The sequence below is a fragment of the Tachyglossus aculeatus genome, chromosome 7 (genome assembly GCF_015852505.1).
Source record: "Tachyglossus aculeatus isolate mTacAcu1 chromosome 7, mTacAcu1.pri, whole genome shotgun sequence".
NCBI classification, from domain to species: domain Eukaryota; kingdom Metazoa; phylum Chordata; class Mammalia; order Monotremata; family Tachyglossidae; genus Tachyglossus; species Tachyglossus aculeatus.
In genome coordinates, this window is record NC_052072.1 from 2,616,510 (window position 1) to 2,636,933 (window position 20,424).

Genomic DNA, 20,424 nt, shown 5'->3' on the forward strand with positions numbered 1-20,424 from the left:
GTCCCACGCGGGGCTCACAGTCTTCATCCCCATTTTGCAGATGAGGGAACTGAGGCCCAGAGAATAATAATAATAATAATAATAATAATAATAATAATAATAATGTCATTTATTAAGCATTTACTATGTGCAAAGCACTGTTCCAAGTACTGGGGGGGATACAAGGTGATCAGGTTTTCCCACGTGGGGCTCACAGTCTTCATCCCCATTTTGCAGATGAGGGAACTGAGGCCCAGAGAATAATAATAATAATAATAATGGCATTTATTAAGCGCTTACTATGTGCAAAGCACTGTTCTAAGCACTGGGGAGGTAACAAGGTGATCAGGTTGTCCCACGGGGGGCTCACAGTCTTCATTCCCATTTTGCAGATGAGGGAACTGAGGCCCAGAGAATAATAATAATAATAATAAAAATGGCATTTATTAAGCACTTACTATGTGCAAAGCACTGTTCTAAACACTGGGGGGATACAAGGTGATGAGGTTGTCCCACGGGAGGCTCACAGTCTTCATCCCCATTTGACAGATGAGGGAACTGAGGCCCAGAGAAGGGAAGTGACCTGTCCAAAGTCACACAGCTGACAAGCGGGGGAGGCGGGATTAGAACCCACGGCCTCAAACTCCCAAGCCACTGAGCTGCTTCTCTAAATAGTCTAGTGGGTAATAATTCATACTAATGATGGCATTTGTTAAGCGCTTACTCTGTGCCAGGCACTGTACTAAGCGCTGGGGGTGGAGACGAGCAAATGGAGTTGGACACAGTCCCCGTCCCACGTGGCGCTCTCAATCTCCATCCCCATTTTACAGATGAGGTAACTGAGCCCCGGAGAAGTGAAGCGACTCGCCCAAGGTCACCCAGCGGACGAGTGGCGGCGCCGGGATTAGAACCCAGGACCTTCCGACTCCCAAGCAAGGCCCTTGCTGCTTCTCGGAATCCGGGCCTGGGAGCAGGAATAATAATAAATAATAATAATCATAATTGGCATTTGTTAAGCGCTTACTATGTGCAAAGCACTGTTCTAAGCGCTGGGGAGGATACAGGGTGATCAGGTTGTCCCATGTGGGGCTCACAGTCTTAATCCCCATTTTACAGATGAGGTCACTGAGGCCCAGAGAAGTGAAGTGACTTGCCCAAGATCACACAGCAGACATGGGGTGTGACTTTTAGACTGTGAGCCCACTGTTGGGTAGGGACTGTCTCTCTATGTTGCCAATTTGTACTTCCCAAGCGCTTAGTACAGCGCTCTGCACATAGTAAGCGCTCCATAAATACGACTGATGATGCTGTGGTGGAGTTGGAATTCGAACCCATGACCTCCGACTCCAAAGCCCGGGCTCTTTCCGCTGAGCTAGGACCTGTCACCATGGCAGTACATCATTATGTGCTCTGCACATAGTAAGCGCTCAATAAATACAATTGATTGATTAAAATCATCAACTCATTATTTATGGCTTATGACAGAAATTCCCTATATTTTATAAGCCTCATTGCCACTATTATTATTGTTATCATAATCACGGTATTTAAGTGCTTACTATGTGCCAAACACCGTCCCCCACGGGGCTCACAGACTAAGTAGGAGGGAGAAAAAGTATTGAATACCCATTTTACGGATGAGGAAATGAGGGACAGAGAAGGATCACGCAGCAGACGAGTGGAAGAGCTGGGATTAGAACCCAAGTCTCCTGGTTTCCAGGCCCACTGTTGGGTAGGGACTGTCTCTCTACGTTGCCAATTTGTACTTCCCAAGCGCTTAGTACAGCGCTCTGCACATAGTAAGCGCTCCATAAATACGACTGATGATGCTGTGGTGGAGTCGGAATTCGAACCCATGACCTCCGACTCCAAAGCCCGGGCTCTTTCCACTGAGCCAGGACCTGTCACCGTGGCAGTGCATCATTATGTGCTCTGCACATAGTAAGCGCTCAATAAATACGATTGATTGATTGAAATCATCAACTCATTATTTATGGCTTATGACAGAAATTCCCTATATTTTATAAGCCTCATTACCACTATTATTATTGTTATCATAATCACGGTATTTAAGTGCTTACTATGTGCCAAACACCGTCCCCCACGGGGCTCACAGACTAAGTAGGAGGGAGAAAAAGTATTGAATACCCATTTTACGGATGAGGAAATGAGGGACAGAGAAGGATCACGCAGCAGACGAGTGGAAGAGCTGGGATTAGAACCCAAGTCTCCTGGTTTCCAGGCCCACTGTTGGGTAGGGACTGTCTCTATATGTTGCCAGCTTGGACTTCCCGAGCGCTTAGTACAGTGCTCGGCACACAGTAAGCGCTCAATAAATACGATTGATTGATTGGGTTCTAATCCCGGCGCCGCCACCCGTCCGCTGGGTGACCTTGGCCCAGTCGCTTCACTTCTCCGGGCCTCAGTTCCCTCCTCTGGGAAATGGGGATGGAGACTGGGAGCCCAGCGCTCAGTACAGTGCCCGGCACATACTAAGCGCTTAACAAACTCCAGAAAAGAAAGAAAACAAAAACAACTTCCCTCCTCCGATCCTGTCTTGGCCACACGACACACCCTATTTCTTAACCACCAGGTTGTGGACATACGCACTTCTCCTTCTCTTTATAATCATGATGAAGGCATTTGTTAAGCGCTTACTAATAATAATGATGGTATTTGTTAAGCGCTTACTATGTGCCAAGCACTGTTCTAAGCGCTGGGGAAGATACAAGGTGATCGGGTTGTCCCACGGGGGGCTCACAGTCTTCGTCCCCGTTTGACAGATGAGGGAACTGAGGCCCAGAGAAGTGAAGTGACTCGCCCAAAGTCACCCAGCTGACAAGTGGCAGAGCCGGGATTCGAACCCATGACCTCTGACTCCAAAGCTCCCAGTCTTCGTCCCCATTTGACAGATGAGGGAACTGAGGCCCAGAGAAGTGAAGTGACTCGCCCAAAGTCACCCAGCTGACAAGTGGCAGAGCCGGGATTCGAACCCATGACCTCTGACTCCAAAGCTCACAGTCTTCGTCCCCATTTGACAGATGAGGGAACTGAGGCCCGGAGAAGTGAAGTGACTCGCCCAAAGTCACCCAGCTGACAAGTGGCAGAGCCGGGATTCGAACCCATGACCTCTGACTCCAAAGCCACTGAGCCACAGCTGCTTCTCAGCTGCTTACTATGTGCCAGGCACTGTTCTAAGCGCCGGGGGAGAAACAAGGTCATCAGGTTGTCCCACGGGGGGCTCACAATCTTCATCCCCATTTTCCAGATGAGGTCACTGAGGCCCAGAGGAGTGAAGTGGCTTGCCCAAAGTCACACAGCAGACAAGCGGCTGAGGCAGGATTAGAACCCACGTCCTCTGATTCCCAGGCTCGGGTGCTTTCCACTGTGCTATGCTGCTTCGTGCAGTAATAATAATAATAATAATGGCATTTATTAAGCACTTACTATGTGCAAAGCACTGTTCTAAGCGCTCTATATGTTGCCAACTTGTACTTCCCAAGCGCTTAGTACAGTGCTCTGCACACAGTAAGCGCTCAATAAATACGATTGATTGGAATAACATCAATGGTATTTGTTAAGCTTGTCTGCTGTGTGACCTTGGGCAAGTCACTTCAATCAATCAATCAATCGTATTTATTGAGCGCTTACTATGTGCAGAGCACTGTACTAAGCGCTTGGGAAGTACAAGTACTTCACTTCTCTGGGCCTCAGTTCCCTCATCTGTCAAATGGGGGTGAAGACTGTGAGCCCCCCGTGGGACAACCTGATCACCTTGTAACCGCCCCAGCGCTTAGAACAGTGCTTCACATGTAGTAAGCGCTTAATCAATGCCATTATTATTATTATTATTATTATTAAGCGCTTACTAGGTGCCAGGCACTGTTCTAAGCGCTGGGATAGATACAAGGTAATCAAGGTGTCCCCCGTGGGGCTCACAGTCTTCATCCCCATTTTGCAGATGAGGGAACTGAGGCCCAGAGAACAATGATAATAATAATAATAATAATAATAATAATAATAATAGCATTTATTAAGCACTTACTATGTGCAACGCACTGTTCTAAGCGCTGGAATAACAACAATGGTATTTGTTAAGCTTGTCTGCTGTGTGACCTTGGGCAAGTCACTTCACTTCTCTGTGCCTCAGTTTCCTCATCTGTCAAATGGGGATGAAGACTGTGAGCCCCCCTGGGACAACCTGATCACCTTGTAACCTCCCCGGCGCTTAGAACAGTGCTTCGCTTGTAGTAAGCGCTTAATAAATGCCATCATTATTATTATTATTATGCCATGCACTGTTCTAAGTGCTGGGATAGATACAAGGTGATGAGGTTGTCCCCCGTGGGGCTCACAGTCTTCATCCCCATTTTCCAGATGAGGGAACTGAGGCCCAGAGAATAATAATAATAATAATAATAATAATGGCATTTGTTAAGCGCTATGTGCAAGGTAATCAGGTTGTCCCCAGTGGGGCTCACAGTCTTCATCCCCATTTTCCAGATGATGGAACTGAGGCCTAGAGAATAATAATAATAATGATGGCATTTGTTAAGCGCTTACTATGTGTAAAGCACTGTTCTAAGCGCTGGGGGGGGGATACAAGGTGATGAGGTTGTCCCATGGGGGGCTCACAGTCTTCATCCCCATTTTCCAGATGAGGGAACTGAGACCCAGAGAATAACAATAATAACAACAATAATAATAATAATGGCATTTGTTAAGCGCTATGTGCAAGGTAATCAGGTTGTCCCCCATGGGGCTCACAGTCTTCATCCCCATTTTCCAGGTGAGGGAACTGAGGCCCAGAAAATAATAATAATAATAATAATAATAATAATAATAATAATAATAACGGCATTTATTAAGCACTTACTATGTGCACAGCACTGTTCTAAGCGCTGGGGAGGTTACAAGGTGATCAAGTGGTCCCAAGGGGGGCTCCCAGTCTTCATCCCCATTTTCCAGATGAGGTCACTGAGGCCCGGAGAAGTGAAGTGACTGGCCCAAGGTGTCACAGCCGACAAGTGGCGGAGCCGGGATTAGAACTCATTCAATCGTATTTATTCATTCATTCATTCAATCGTCTTTATTGAGCGCTTACTGTGTGCAAAGCACTGGACTAAGCGCTTGGGAAGGACAAGTCGGCAACTTGTAGAGACGGTCCCCACTCAACGACAGGCTCACAGGCTAGAAGGGGAATAATCTTCATTCAATCATCAATCAATCAATCAATCAATCATATTTATTGAGCACTTACTGTGTGCAGAGCACTGTACTAAGCGCTCGGGAAGTCCAAGTCGGCGACATCTGGAGACGGTCCCTACCCAACAGTGGGCTCACAGTCTAGAATAATCATATTTATTGAGCACTTACTGTGTGCAGAGCACTGTACTAAGCGCTTGGGAAGTCCAAGTCGGTGACATCTAGAGACGGTCCCTACCCAACAGTGGGCTCACAGGCTAGAATAAGCATATTTATTGAGCGCTTACTGTGTGCAGAGCGCTGAGCACTGTACTAAGCCCTCTTTTTCAATCATATTTATTGAGCACTTACTGTGTGCAGAGCACTGTACTAAGCGCTTGGGAAGTCCAAGTCGGCAACATCTAGTGATGGTCCCCTACCCAACAGTGGGCTCACAGTCTAGAATAATCATATTTATTGAGCGCTTACTGTGTGCAGAGCGCTGAGCACTGTACTAAGCCCTCTTTTTCAATATTTATTGAGCGCTTACTGTGTGCAGAGCACTGTACTAAGCGCTTGGGAAGTCCAAGTTGGCAAATTCTAGAGACGGTCCCTACCCAACAGTGGGCTCACAGGCTAGAATAAGCATATTTATTGAGCGCTTACTGTGTGCAGAGCGCTGAGCACTGTACTAAGCCCTCTTTTTCAATCATATTTATTGAGCACTTACTGTGTGCAGAGCACTGTACTAAGCGCTTGGGAAGTCCAAGTCGGTGACATCTCCAAAGCACAGGCTTTGGAGTCAGAGGTCATGGGTTCAAATCCCAGCTTCACCACATGTCTGCTGTGTGACCTTGGGCAAGTCACTTAACTTCTCTGAGCCTCAGTTACCTCATCTGTAAAATGGGGATTACGACTGTGAGCCCCACGTGGGACAACCTGATCATCTTGTATCCCCCCCAGAGCTTAGAACAGTGCTTTGCACATAGTAAGCGCTTAACAAATGCCATTATTATTATTATTATTATTATCTAGAGACGGTCCCTACCCAACAGTGGGCTCACAGTCTAGAATAAGCATATTTATTGAGCGCTTACTGTGTGCAGAGCGCTGAGCACTGTACTAAGCCCTCTTTTTCAATATTTATTGAGCGCTTACTGTGTGCAGAGCACTGTACTGTTGACCTAAGCAGGGCAGGCCTCTTTCTCTCGCGCGCCACACAGCCCCGCTCAGGCCTGTGTAGGCCCGGAGGGTCTCCCGCATCCCCCGGCCCCCCACTCCCCGGTCCTGGGAGTGTGATAGACCCCTCCCCGACCCCCCCCAGCTGACCTGGGCAGGGCGGCGATCTTCCCCCAGCGCTCCACGCAGAACCTGCGCGGGCCAGTGCTCCCTCGGAGGGCCGCGAAGCCTTCGTAGGGGACGCTCGACGTGCCGGTCACGAACTGCGGAGGGAAAAAGAGAGGCCGCGTGCCTCAGTCGCAAGAGGCCGGGCTCGGGAGGCCGAGGTCGTGGGTTCTAATCCCGCCACTTTGTCAGCTGGGAGACCTGGGGCAAGTCACTTCACTTCTCCGGGCCTCAGTTCCCTCATCTGGAAATGGGGATGAAGACTGGGATCCCCACGGGGGACAACCTGATCACCTTGTATCCCCCCCAGTGCTTAGAACAGTGCTTGGCACATAGTAAGCGCTTAACAAATACCGTCATTATTATTATTATTATTCTCTGGGCCTCACTGACCTCATCTGTCAAATGGGGATGAAGACTGTGAGCCCCACGGGGGACAACCTCATCACCTTGTATCCCCCCCAGCGCTTTGAACAGTGCTTTGCACACAGTAAGTGTTTAATGAATGTCATTATTATTATTGTTATTATTAATCAATCAATCGTATTTATTGAGCACTGACTGTGTGCAGAGCACTGTACTAAGTGCTTATTATTATTATTGTTATTGTTATTATTATTATTATTATTATTATTATTATTATTCTATGGGCCTCAGTGACCTCATCTGTCAAATGGGGATGAAGACTGTGAGCCCCACGGGGGACAACCTGATCACCTTGTATCCCCCCCAGCACTTAGAACAGTGCTTGGCACATAGTAAGTGCTTGATAAATGCTATTATTATTATTATTATTATTCTCTGGGCCTCAGTGACCTCATCTGTCAAATGGGGATGAAGGCCGTGAGCCCCACGGGGGACAACCTGATCACCTTGTATCCCCCCCAGCTCTTAGAACAGTGCTTGGCACATAGTAAGCGCTTAACAAATACCGTCATTATTATTATTATTATTCTCTGGGTCTCACTGACCTCATCTGTCAAATGGGGATGAAGACTGTGAGCCCCAAGGGGGACAACCTGATCACCTTGTAACCTCCCCAGCGCTTAGAACAGTGCTTTGCACATAGTAAGTGCTTAATAAATGTTATTATTATCATCATTGTTATCATTATTATTATTATTATTATTATTATTATTATTATTATTATTATTATTATTATTATTCTCTGGGCCTCAGTGACCTCATCTGTCAAATGGGGATGAAGACCGTGAGCCCCGAGGGGGACAACCTCATCACCTTGTAACCCCCCCAGCACTTAGAACACTGCTTTGCACATAGAAAAGCAGCGTGGCTCAGTGGAAAGAGCCCGGGCTTTGGAGTCAGAGGCCATGGGTTCAAATCTCAGCTCCACCAGTTGTCAGCTGTGTGACTTTGGGCAAGTCACTTCACTTCTCTGGGCCTCAGTGCCCTCATCTGTAAAATGGGGATTAAGACTGTGAGCCCCCCGTGGGACAACCTGATCACCTTGTAACCTCCCCAGCGCTTAGAACAGTGATTTGCACATAGTAAGCACTTAATAAATGCCACCATCATTGTTATTATTATTATTATTATTGTAACCTCCCCAGCGCTTAGAACAGTGCTTTGCACATAGTAAGCACTTAACAAATACCATCATTATTATTATTATTATTCAATCATTCATTCAATCAATTGAGCGCTTACTGTGTGCAGAGCACTGTACTAAGCGCTTGGGAACTATAAGTTGGTAACATACAGAGACGGCCCCTACCCACTAATAATAATAATAATGATGGCATTTGTTAAGCGCTTTCTATGTGCAAAGCACTGTTCTAAGCGCTGGGGGAGGGGGATACAAGGTGATCAGGTTGTCCGGTATAGGGCTCACAGCCTTCATCCCCATTTTACAGGTGAGGGAACTGAGGCTCAGAGAAGTTAAGTGACTTGCCCAAAGTCACACAGCAGATGTGGTGGAGTAGGAATTCGAACCCATGACCTCTGACTCCATTCATTCCTTCAATCGAATTTATTGAGCACTTACTGTGTGCAGAGCACTGTACTAAGCGCTTGGGAAGTACAAGTTGGCAACATATAGAGACGGTCCCTACCCAATAATAATAATAATAATAATGGCATTTGTAAAGCGCTTTCTATGTGCAAAGCACTGTTCTAAGCGCTGGGGGGGATATAAGGTGATCAGGCTGTCCCACGGGGGGTTCACAATCTTCATCCCCATTTTCCAGATGAGGGAACTGAGGCTCAGAGAAGTGACTTGCCCAAAGCCACACAGCTGACATGGGGTGGAGTAGGGATTCGAACCCATGACCTCTGACTCCAAAGCCCGGGCTCTTTCCACTGAGCCACGCTGCTTCTCTAATAAATACCATTATTATATGATTATAATAATCATAATGATGGTATGTGTTAAGCGCTTACTATGTGCGAAGCACTGTTCTAAGCGCTGGGGGGGGATACAAGGTGATTGGCGCTCAATAAATACGATTGATTGAGTGATCAGGTTGTCCCCCCGTGGGGCTCCCAGTCCCCATCCCCACTTTCCAAAGCCCTGGTTTTGGAGTCAGAGGTCATGGGTTCGAATCCCGACTCCACCCCATGTCAGCTGTGTGACTTTGGGCAAGTCACTTCTCTGAGCCTCAGTTCCCTCATCTGGAAAATGGGGTTGGGTCAAATCCCGGCTCCGCCACTTGTCAGCTGTGCGACTTTGGGCGAGTCGCTTGGCTCCTCTGGGCCTCAGTTCCCTCATCTGTCAAATGGGGATGAAGACTGTGAGCCCCCCGGGGGACATCCTGATCACCTTGTCGCCTCCCCAGCGCTTAGAACAGTGCTTGGCACATAGTAAGCGCTTAATAAATGCTATCGTTATTATTTCCAGATGAGGGGACTGAGGCCCAGAGAGGCGTCCCCCAGCAGACGAGTGGCGGGGTTAGGATTCGAACCCACGACCTCGGACTCCCGAGCCCCGCGGCTTCTCCACTGCTTGGCACATAGTATGCGCCTACAAATACCATCATTATTATTGAGATAATCGGAACAGGCTCAGCCCCTCATGGGGCCATTATTGAAAAAATTGGATCCACCCAGCTAGACGCCCTTCTCCTACAGAGAAGCAGCGTGGCCCAGTGGAAAGAGCCCGGGCTCTGGAGCCCGAGGTCATGGGTTCGAATCCCACCTCCACCACATGTCTGCTGTGTGACCTTGGGCCAGTCACTTCACTTCTCAGGGCCTCAGTGACCTCATCTGGAAAATGGGGATGAAGACTGGGAGCCCCATGCGGCACAACCGGATCACCTTGTAACCTCCCCAGCGCTTAGAACAGTGCGTGGCACATAGTAAGCGCTTAACAAATGCCATCATTATTATTATTATAATGGTATTTGTTATTATTACACACTCCTAACCCTCTCCTACAGCTAGCCCGCCCACTTTTCCCCTCTAATGCCAATCTTCTCATCATCATCAATCGTATTTATTGAGCGCTTACTATGTGCAGAGCGCTGTACTAAGCGCTTGGGTAGTACAAATTGGCAACATATAGAGACATTCAACCCAGCAGCGTGGCTCAGTGGAAAGAGCCCGGGCTTTGGAGTCCGAGGTCATGGGTTCGAATCCCGCCTCCACCACGTGTCTGCCGTGTGACCTTGGGCAAGTCACTTCACTTCTCGGGGCCTCAGTGACCTCGTCTGGAAAATGGGGATGAAGACTGTGAGCCCCACGCGGGACAACCTGATCCCCTTGTAACCGCCCCAGCGCTTGGAACAGTGCTTGTCACATAGTAAGCGCTCAATAAATACCATCATTATTATTATGATTATGATGATGAAGACTGGGAGCCCTCCGTGGGACAACCTGATCACCTTGTAACCTCCCCAGCGCTTAGAACAGTGCCTTGCACATAGTAAGCACTTAACAAATACTATTATTATTATTATTATTATTATTATTATTATTATTATTGGGGATGAAGACTGTGAGCACCCCGTGGCCCAACCTGATCACCTTGTAACCTCCCCAGCGCTTAGAACAGTGCTTGGCACATAGTAAGCGCTTAATAACTGCTCTCATTATCATTATTATTAATATTATGAAGACTGTGAGCCCCCCGGGGGGCAACCTGATAACCTTGTAACCTCCCCAGCACTTAGAACAGTGCTTGGCACATAGTAAGCACTTAATAAATGCCATCAAAATTATTATTAAGGGGATGAAGAGTGTGAGCCCCCCGGGGGACAACCTTGTCACCTTGTAACTGCCCCAGTGCTTAGAACGGTGCTTGGCACATAGTAAGCGCTTAATAACTGCCATCATTATTATTATTATCAATATTATGAAGACTGTGAGCCCCCCGTGGGACAACCTGATCACCTTGTAACCGCCCCAGTGCTTAGAACAGTGCTTGGCACGTAGTAAGCACTTAATAACTGCCATCATTGTTATTCTTATTAATATTAGGAAGACTGTGAGCCCCCCGGGGGACAACCTGATCACCTTGTAACCGCCCCAGCGCTTAGGACAGTGCTTGGCACATAGCACTTAATAACTGCCATCATTATTATTATTATCAATATTAGGAAGACAGGGAGCCCCCCGGGGGACAACCTGATCACCTTGCAACCTCCCCAGCGCTTAGAACAGTGCTTGGCACATAGTAAGCGCTTAATAACTGCCATCATTATCATTATTATCAATATTATGAAGACTGTGAGCCCCCCGTGGGACAACCTGATCACCTTGCAACCGCCCCAGCGCTTAGAACAGTGCTTGGCACATAGTAAGCGCTTAATAACTGCCATCATTATCATTACTATCAATATTATGAAGACTGTGAGCCCCCCGTGGGACAACCTGATCACCTTGTAACCTCCCCAGCGCTTAGAACAGTGCTTGGCACATAGTAAGCGCTTAATCAATGCCATCATTATTATTATTATGGGGATGAAGAGTGTGAGCCCCCCGTGGGACAACCTGATCACCTTGTAACCTCCCCAGCGCTTAGAACAGTGCTTGGCACATAGTAAGCGCTTAATAACTGCCATCGCTATTATTATTATCATTATATTATTATTATCATTATATTATGAAGACTGTGAGCCCCCCGTGGGGCAACCTGATCACCTTGCAACCTCCCCAGCGCTTAGAACAGTGCTTGGCACATAGTAAGCGCTTAATAAATGCCATCAAAATTATTATTATGGGGATGAAGAGTGTGAGCCCCACGGCGGACAACCTTGTCACCTTGTAACCGCCCCAGCGCTTAGAACAGTGCTTGGCACATAGTAAGTGCTTAATAAATGCCATCATTATTATCATTATATTATTATTATTATATTATGAAGACTGTGAGTCCCCTGTGGGGCAACCTGATCACCTTGCAACCTGCCCAGCGCTTAGAACAGTGCTTGGCACATAGTAAGCGCTTAATAAATGCCATCATTATTATTATCATGGGGATAAAGAGTGTGAGCCCCACGGGGGACAACCTTGTCACCTTGTAACCGCCCCAGCGCTTAGAACCGTGCTTGGCACATAGTAAGCGCTTAATAAATGCTATTATTGTTATTATTATTATTATTATCATTATTATTATTATTATTATTCTGATTATTCTCCGTCTGCGATGTGTCCTTCCATCCCGGGTGAGGGGGGACCGTCCGGGCCTGGCACCTGAAGGAGCCTGAGCCGCTGCTCATTGTTGAAGCGCTCCACCGCGGCCCAGAACCAGCGGATGACGATGTGGTGGTCGTGGTAACCTGGGGACAGAAAAGCAGCGGGGCTCAGTGCAAACAGCCCGGGCTCCGGAGGCCCAAGTCATGGGTTCAAATCCCGCCTCCGCCAATTGTCAGCTGAGCCACTCTGGGGCAAATCTTCACTTCTCTAGGCCTCAGTTCCCTCGTCTGTCAAATGGGGATGAAGACTGGGAGCCCCTCGTGGGACAACCTCATCACCTTGTGACCTCCCCAGCGCTTAGAGCAGTGCTTGGCACATAGTAAGCGCTCAATAAATGCCATCCTCATTATTATTATTATTATGAAGGCTGTGAGCCCCACGTGGGACAGCCTGATCACCTTGTGACCTCCCCAGCGCTTAGAACAGTGCTTGGCACATAGCAAGCGCTCAATAAATGCCATCATCATTATTATTATTATGAAGACTGGGAGCCCCCCGTGGGACAACCTGATCACCTTGTAACCTCCCCAGCGCTTAGAACAGTGCTTGGCACATAGTAAGCACTTAATAAATGCCATCATCATCATTATTATTATTAGGAAGACTGGGAGCCCCCCGGGGGACAACCTGATCACCCTGTATCCTCCACAGCGCTTAGAACAGTGCTTTGCACATAGTAAGCGCTTAATGAATGCCATCATTATCATTATTATTATTATTATGAAGACTGGGAGCCCACCTGGGGACAACCTGATCACCTCGTATCCTCCCCAGAGTTTAGAACAGTGCTTTGCACATAGTAAGAGCTTAATAAATGCCATCATTATTATTATTTTGAAGCCTGTGAGCCCCCCGTGGGACACCCTGATCACCTTGTAACCTCCCCAGCGCTTTGACCAGTGCTTTGCACATAGTAAGCACTTAATAAATTCCATCATTATCATTATTATTATGAAGACTGGCAGCCCCCCAGGGGACAACCTAATCACCTTGTAACCTCCCCAGCGCTTAGAACAGTGCTTGGCACATAGAAGCGCTTAATAAATACCATTATTATTATTATTATTATGAAGACAGGGAGCCCCCGTGGGACAACCTGATCACCTTGTAACCTCCCCAGTGCTTAGAACAGTGCTTGGCACATAGTAAACACTTAATAAACGCCATTATTATTATTATTACTATGAAGACTGTGAGCCCCCCAGGGGACAACCTGATCACCTTGTAACCACCCCAGGGCTTAGAACAGTGCGCTGCACATAGTAAGTGCTTAACAAATACCATCATCATTATTATTACTATTAGGGGTTCTAATCCTGGCTCCGTCACTTGTCAGCTGTGTGACTTTTGGGCAAGTCGCTTCACTTCTCTGGGCCTCAGTTCCCTCATCTGTCAAATGGGGATTAAGACTGTGAGCCCCCTGGGGGACAACCTGATCACCTTGTATCCCCCCCAGCGCTTAGAACAGTGCTTCGCACATAGAAACGCTTAACAAATACCATCATTATTATTATTATTATTATGGGTTCTAATCCCACCTCCGCCACTTAACTGCTGTGTGACTTTGGGCAAGTCACTTCACTTCTCTGGGCCTCAGTGACCTCATCTGTAGAATGGGGATTAAGATTGTGAGCCCCACAGGGGACAACTTGATCACCTTGTATCTCCCCCAGTGCTTAGAACAGTGTTTGGCACATAGTAAGCGCTTAACAAATACCATCATTATTATTATTATTATTATTATGGGTTCTAATCCCGGCTCCACCACTTGTCTGCTGTGTGACTTTGGGGCAAGTCACTTTACTTCTCTGGGCCTCAATTACCTCATCTGGAAAATGGGGACTAAGACTGTGAGCCCCACGGGGCAAGTGGGGCAAGTGGGGCAAGTCACTTCACTTCTCTAGGCCTCAGTTACCTCATCTGGAAAATGAGACAACCCAATCACCTTGTATCCCCCCCAGTGCTTAGAACAGTGCTTCACACATAGTAAGCGCTTAACTAATACCATCGTTATTGTTATTACAATTGGGCAACAGATAGAGACGCTCCCTATCCGACATCGGGCTCGCAGTCTAGAAGGGGGAGATTTATTGAGCGCTTACTGTGTGCAGAGCACTGTACTAAGCGCTTGGAAAATATACATTGGAAATAGAGAGAGATAGTCCCTACCCACCAATGGGCTCACGGTCTGGGGGTGGGGGCCCGACAACAAAATGCTCAATAAATACGATTGAATGAATGAATGAATGAATGAATGAATGAATGAATGAATAAATAAATGAATGAACAAAACAAAACACTCTCCTGCTGTGTGACCTTGGGCAAGTCGCTTCATTTCTCTGAGCCTCAGTTCCCTCATCTGGAAAATGGGGATGGAGACTGAGAGCCCCACGTGGGACGGGGACTGTGTCCAACCCCATTTGCTTGTCGCCACCCCAGCGCTTAGTACAGTTCCTGGCGCTTAACAAATAATACCATCATTAGTATCAGTCTTCCAGACTGTGAGCCCACTGTTGGGCAGGGACCATCTCTATATGTTGCCAACTTGGACTTCCCAAGCGCTTAGTCCAGTGCTCTGCACACAGTAACCACTCAATAAATACGATTAATTGATTGATTAGTATGAATTATTATTATTAGAGAAGCAGCGTGGCTCAGTGGAAAGAGCCCGGGCTTTGGAGTCAGAGGTCATGGGTTCAAACCCCGGCCCCGCCAATTGTCAGCTGTGTGACTTTGGGCAAGTCACTTCACTTCTCTGGGCCTCAGTTACCTCATCTGTAAAGTGGGGATGAAGACTGTGAGCCCCCCGTGGGACAATCTGATCACCATGTAACCTCCCCAGCGCTTAGAACAGTGCTTTGCACATAGTAAGTGCTTAATAAATGTCATTATTATTATTATTATCCACTTGACTATTTAAAGAAGCAGCGTGGCTCAGTGGTGGGAGTCCGAGATCGTGGGTCAATACCATCAGAATAAATAGAATTATAGACACCTCATTTGCAAAATAGAGCAATCAATATGTACAATATTAATAATAATGGCATTTGTTAAGCGCTTACTATGTGTAAAGCTATAAACACAAGTGCTGTGGGGAGGGGAAGGAGGAAGGGCGGGGGGAGGGCGATGGGGAGGAGAAGGAAGCGCTCAATAAATACGATTGAACGAATGAATTGAATGAATGCATGAATTACAGAGGGAGCGTCACTCCACTTCTCTGGGCCTCAGTTGCCTCATCCGTCAAATGGGGATGAAGACTGGGAGCCCCCCACGGGGGACAACCTGATCACCTGTATCCCCCCAGTGCTTAGAACAGTGCTTTGCACACAGTAAGCGCTTAACAAATAGCATCATTATTTATTATTCTTATTGTCCGCTGTGGGACCGTGGGCCAGTCACTTCATTTCCCAAGGCCTCAGTTGCCTCATCTGTAAAATGGGGATGAAGATGGGGAGCCCCCTGTGAGACAACCTCCTGACCTTGTATCTCCCCCAGTGCTTAGAACAGTGCTTGGCACATAGTAAGCGCTTAACAAATACCATCATTATTATTATTGTTCTCTGGGCCTCAGTTCCCTCACCTGTTAAATGGGGATGAAGACTGTGAGCCCCATGTGGGACAACCTGATCACCTTGTATCCACCCCGTCGCTTAGAACAGTGCTCGACTAACAAATATCATCATTATTATTATTATTACACCAGTGTTTAGAACAGCGCTTGGCACATAGTAAGCGCTTAACAAATATCATCATTATTATAATTATTATCTGGGACTCAGTTCCCTCACCTGTCAAGTGGGGATGAAGACTGTGAGCCCCATGGGGGACAAACTGATCACCCTGTATCCACCCCATCGCTTAGAACAGTGCTCGGCACATAGTAAGCGCTTAACAAATACCATCATTATTACTATTATTACACCAGCACTTAGAACAGTGCTTGGCACATAGTAAGCACTTAACAAATATCATCATTATTATTATTATTATTCTCTGGGCCTCAGTTCCCTCACCTGTCAAATGGGGATGAAGACTGTGAGCCCCACATGGGACAACCTCATCACCTTGTAACCCACCCCCAGCGCTTAGAACAGCGTTCGGCACATAGTAAGCGCTTAACAAATATCATTATTATTATTATTATTCTCTGGGCCTCAGTTTTCTCACCTGTCAAATGGGGATGAAGACTGTGAGCCCCATGTGGGACAAACTGATCACCCTGTATCCACCCCATCGCTTAGAACAGTGCTCAGCACATAGTAAGCGCTTAACTAATATCATTATTATTATTATTCTCTGGGCCTCAGTTCCCTCACCTGTCAAATGGGGATGAAGACTGTGAGCCCCATGTGGGACAAACTGATCACCCTGTATCCACCCCGTCACTTAGAACAGTGCTCGGCACATAGTAAGCGCTTAACAAATATCATTATTATTATTATTCTCTGGGCCTCAGTTCCCTCACCTGTCAAATGGGGATGAAGACTGTGAGCCCCCCGGGGGACAACCTCATCACCTTGTAACCCACCCCCAGCGCTTAGAACGGCGCTCAGCACATAGTAAGCGCTCAACAAATACCATCATTATTATTATTATTACACCAGTGTTTAGAACAGTGCTTGGCACATAGTACGCACTTAACAAATATCATTATTATTATTGTTATTCTCTGGGCCTCAGTTCCCTCACCTGTCAAATGGGGATGAAGACTGTGAGCCCCACGGGGCACAACCTGATCACCTTTGTAACCCACCCCCGGCGCTTAGAACGGCGCTAGGCACATAGTAAGTGCTTAATATCATTATTATTATTATTATTCTCTGGGCCTCAGTTCCCTCACCTGTCAAATGGGGATGAAGACTGTGAGCCCCACGGGGGACAACCTGATCACCTTGTTTCCATCTTGTTTTGTCGCCTGTCTCCCCCTTCTCGACTGTGAGCCCGCTGTTGGGTAGGGACCGTCTCTAGACGTTGCCAACTTGGACTTCCCAAGCGCTTAGCCCAGTGCTCTGCACACAGTAAGCGCTCAATAAAGACGACTGAATGACTGAACGGTGCTCGGCACATAGTAAGCGCTTAACAAACACCATCATTATTATTATGATGATGTCACCAGTGCTTAGCACAGTGCTTGGCGGGTAGTAATCAATCAATCGCATTTATAGAGCACTTACTGTGTGCAGAGCACTGTACTAAGCGCTTAACAAAGTAAGTAAACGCTAAACAAAACAGACACCACAACTAGGATGACGAGGCCGGCCGACCTCCGTTCCCTTCAAACCGGGCCTCCTCTGCGGCCTTTTTTCCCACATCTGGGAATCGTGAAGCAGCTTGGCCGGGGAGTCGGACCTGAGTTCGAATCCCAGCACTGTCATGTGTCTGCCGCCTGACCGTGGGCTGGTCACTCTAGTTCTGCGGACCTCTGTTACCTCATCCGTAAAAAATTGGGATTTTTCCCTCCATCCCCCCCGCCTTACCTCCTTCCCTTCCCCACAGCACCTGTATATAGGTATAGATGTTTGTACAGATTTATTACTCTATTTATTCATTTATTTTACTTGTACATATCTATTCTATTTATTTTATTTTGTGAATATGTTTGGTTTTGTTCTCTGTCTCCCCCTTCTAGACTGTGAGCCCGCTGTTGGGAAGGGACCGTCTCTAGATGTTGCCAACTTGGACTTCCCAAGCGCTTAGTCCAGTGCTCTGCACACAGTAAGCGCTCAATAAATACGATTGATAGATTGACTGTATACATGCATAGATGTTTGTACGGATTTATTACTCTATTCATTTATTTTACTTGTACATATCTATTCTATTTATTTTATTTTGTGAATATGTTTGGTTTTGTTGTCAGTCTCCCCCTTCTAGACTGTGAGCCCACTGTTGGGTAGGGACCGTCTCTAGATGTTGCCAACTTGGACTTCCCAAGCGCTTAATACAGTGCTCTGCACACTGTAAGCACTCAATAAATATGATCGATTGATTGACTGTATACATGTATAGATGTTTGTACGGATTTATTACTCCATTTATTTTACTTGTACATATCTATTCTATTGTTTTGTTGTCTGTCTCCCCCTTCTAGCCTGTGAGCCAGCTGTTGGGTAGGGACCGTCTCTAGATGTTGCCGACTTGTCCTTCCCAAGTGCTTATCCCAGTGCTCTGCACACAGTAAGTGCTCAATAAATACGATTGAATGAATGAATTAATAATAATAATAATTCTATGCTATTTATTTTATTTTGTTAATATGTTTGGTTTTGTTCTCTGTCTCCCCCTTCTAGACTGCAGGCCCACTGTCGGGTAGGGACCGTCTCTAGATGTTGCCAACTTGGACTTCCCAAGCGCTTAGTCCAGTGCTCTGCACACCGTAAGCGCTCAATAAATACGACTGAATGAATTAGAGGAGCCAAGTGGGCCCGCTGGGATTTATTTATTTATTTTACTTGTACATATCTATTCTATTTATTTTATTTTGTGAATATGTTTGGTTTTGTTCTCTGTCTCCCCCTTCTAGACTGTGAGCCCGCTGTTGGGTAGGGACCGTCTCTAGACGTTGCCAACTTGGACATCCCAAGCACTTAGTACAGTGCTCTGCACACCGTAAGCGCCCAATAAATACGATTGATTGATTGATTGACTGTATACATGTATAGATATTTGTACGGATTTATTACTCCATTTATTTTACTTGTACATATCTATTCTATTTATTTTATTTTGTGAATATGTTTGGTTTTGTTCTCTGTCTCCCCGTTCTAGACTGTGAGCCCACTGTTGGGTAGGGACTGTCTCTAGATGTTGCCAACTTGGACTTCCCAAGCGCTTAGTCCAGTGCTCTGCACACAGTAAGCACTCAATAAATATGACTGAATGAATTAGAGGAGCCAATTGGGCCCGCTGGGATTTATTTACTTACTTTACTTGTACATTTCTATTCTATTTATTTTATTTTGTGAATATGTTTGGTTTTGTTGTCTGTCTCCCCCTTCTAGACTGTGAGCCCACTGTTGGGTAGGGACCGTCTCTAGACGTTGCCAACTTGGACATCCCAAGCACTTAGTACAGTGCTCTGCACACCGTAAGCGCCCAATAAATACGATTGATTGATTGATTGACTGTATACATGTATAGATATTTGTACGGATTTATTACTCCATTTATTTTACTTGTACATATCTATTCTATTTATTTTATTTTGTGAATATGTTTGGTTTTGTTCTCTGTCTCCCCGTTCTAGACTGTGAGCCCACTGTTGGGTAGGGACTGTCTCTAGATGTTGCCAACTTGGACTTCCCAAGCGCTTAGTCCAGTGCTCTGCACACAGTAAGCACTCAATAAATATGACTGAATGAATTAGAGGAGCCAATTGGGCCCGCTGGGATTTATTTACTTACTTTACTTGTACATTTCTATTCTATTTATTTTATTTTGTGAATATGTTTGGTTTTGTTGTCTGTCTCCCCCTTCTAGACTGTGAGCCCACTGTCGGGTCGGGACCATCTCTAGATGTTGCCAACTTAGACTTCCCAAGCGCTTAGTTCAGTGCTCTGCACACAGTAAGTGCTCAATAAATACGATTGACTGATTGATTGATTGATTGATGATGAGGAGGAGGAGGAAGAAGAGGATGTTCCCGCCCGTCACCTCCTCTGTATTCCGTGTTGTTTCTCCAGTCGCTCAGGTCGATCTCGGCCGTCCCCGCGATGACCAGCTCCAGTTCCCTGGCGTCGAAGACGGACACCAGCCTGGCGTCCACCACCTGTGGGAGGGGGCCGCACGGGGGGACTGGGTAGGGACCGTCTCTCTATGTTACAGACTCCAAGCGCTTAGTACAGTGCTCTGCACACAGTAAGTGCTCAATAAAGCACTCAGGAAATACGATTGAATGAATGAAGACGACTGAATGACCTGAAGCGCTTAGTCCAGTGCTCTGTGCACCGTAAGCGCTCGATAAATACGACTGAATGAATAGAAGCGCTTAGTCCAGTGCTCGGCACACAGTATGCGCCCGATAAATATGACCAAATGAATTGAAGCGCTTAGTCCAGTGCTCTGCACACAGTAAGCACTCGGGAAATGCAACTGAATGAATTGCACTGAATGAGTGAATGGTACTGGGAATGAATTGAAGAGCTCAGTCCAGTGCTCTGCACACAGTAAGTGCTCAATAAATACGACTGAATGCACTGAAGTGCTTAGTCCAGTGCTCTGCACACAGTAAGTACTCAATAAATATGACTGAATGCACTGAAGCGCTTA

At 46.6% G+C, this 20,424-nt stretch overlaps 1 protein-coding gene across 3 annotated transcripts in view; it reads right to left on the reverse strand.

Annotated features, from left to right (window-relative positions):
- HECW2 (HECT, C2 and WW domain containing E3 ubiquitin protein ligase 2) overlaps positions 1-20,424 on the reverse strand; it is a 202,864-nt gene that overhangs the window by 13,181 nt on the left and 169,259 nt on the right. For 2 of the 3 annotated variants that reach the window (XM_038749729.1, XM_038749728.1), the window contains exons 26-28: positions 19,810-19,924; positions 12,154-12,239; positions 6,493-6,605 (exon numbers count right to left, since the gene is read on the reverse strand). In XM_038749729.1, the coding sequence (XP_038605657.1) occupies positions 6,493-6,605; positions 12,154-12,239; positions 19,810-19,924 (314 nt within the window). Of the gene's footprint in view, positions 1-6,492; positions 6,606-12,153; positions 12,240-19,809; positions 19,925-20,424 lie in introns of those variants that run through there. The other variant, XM_038749730.1, reaches the window with a different exon arrangement.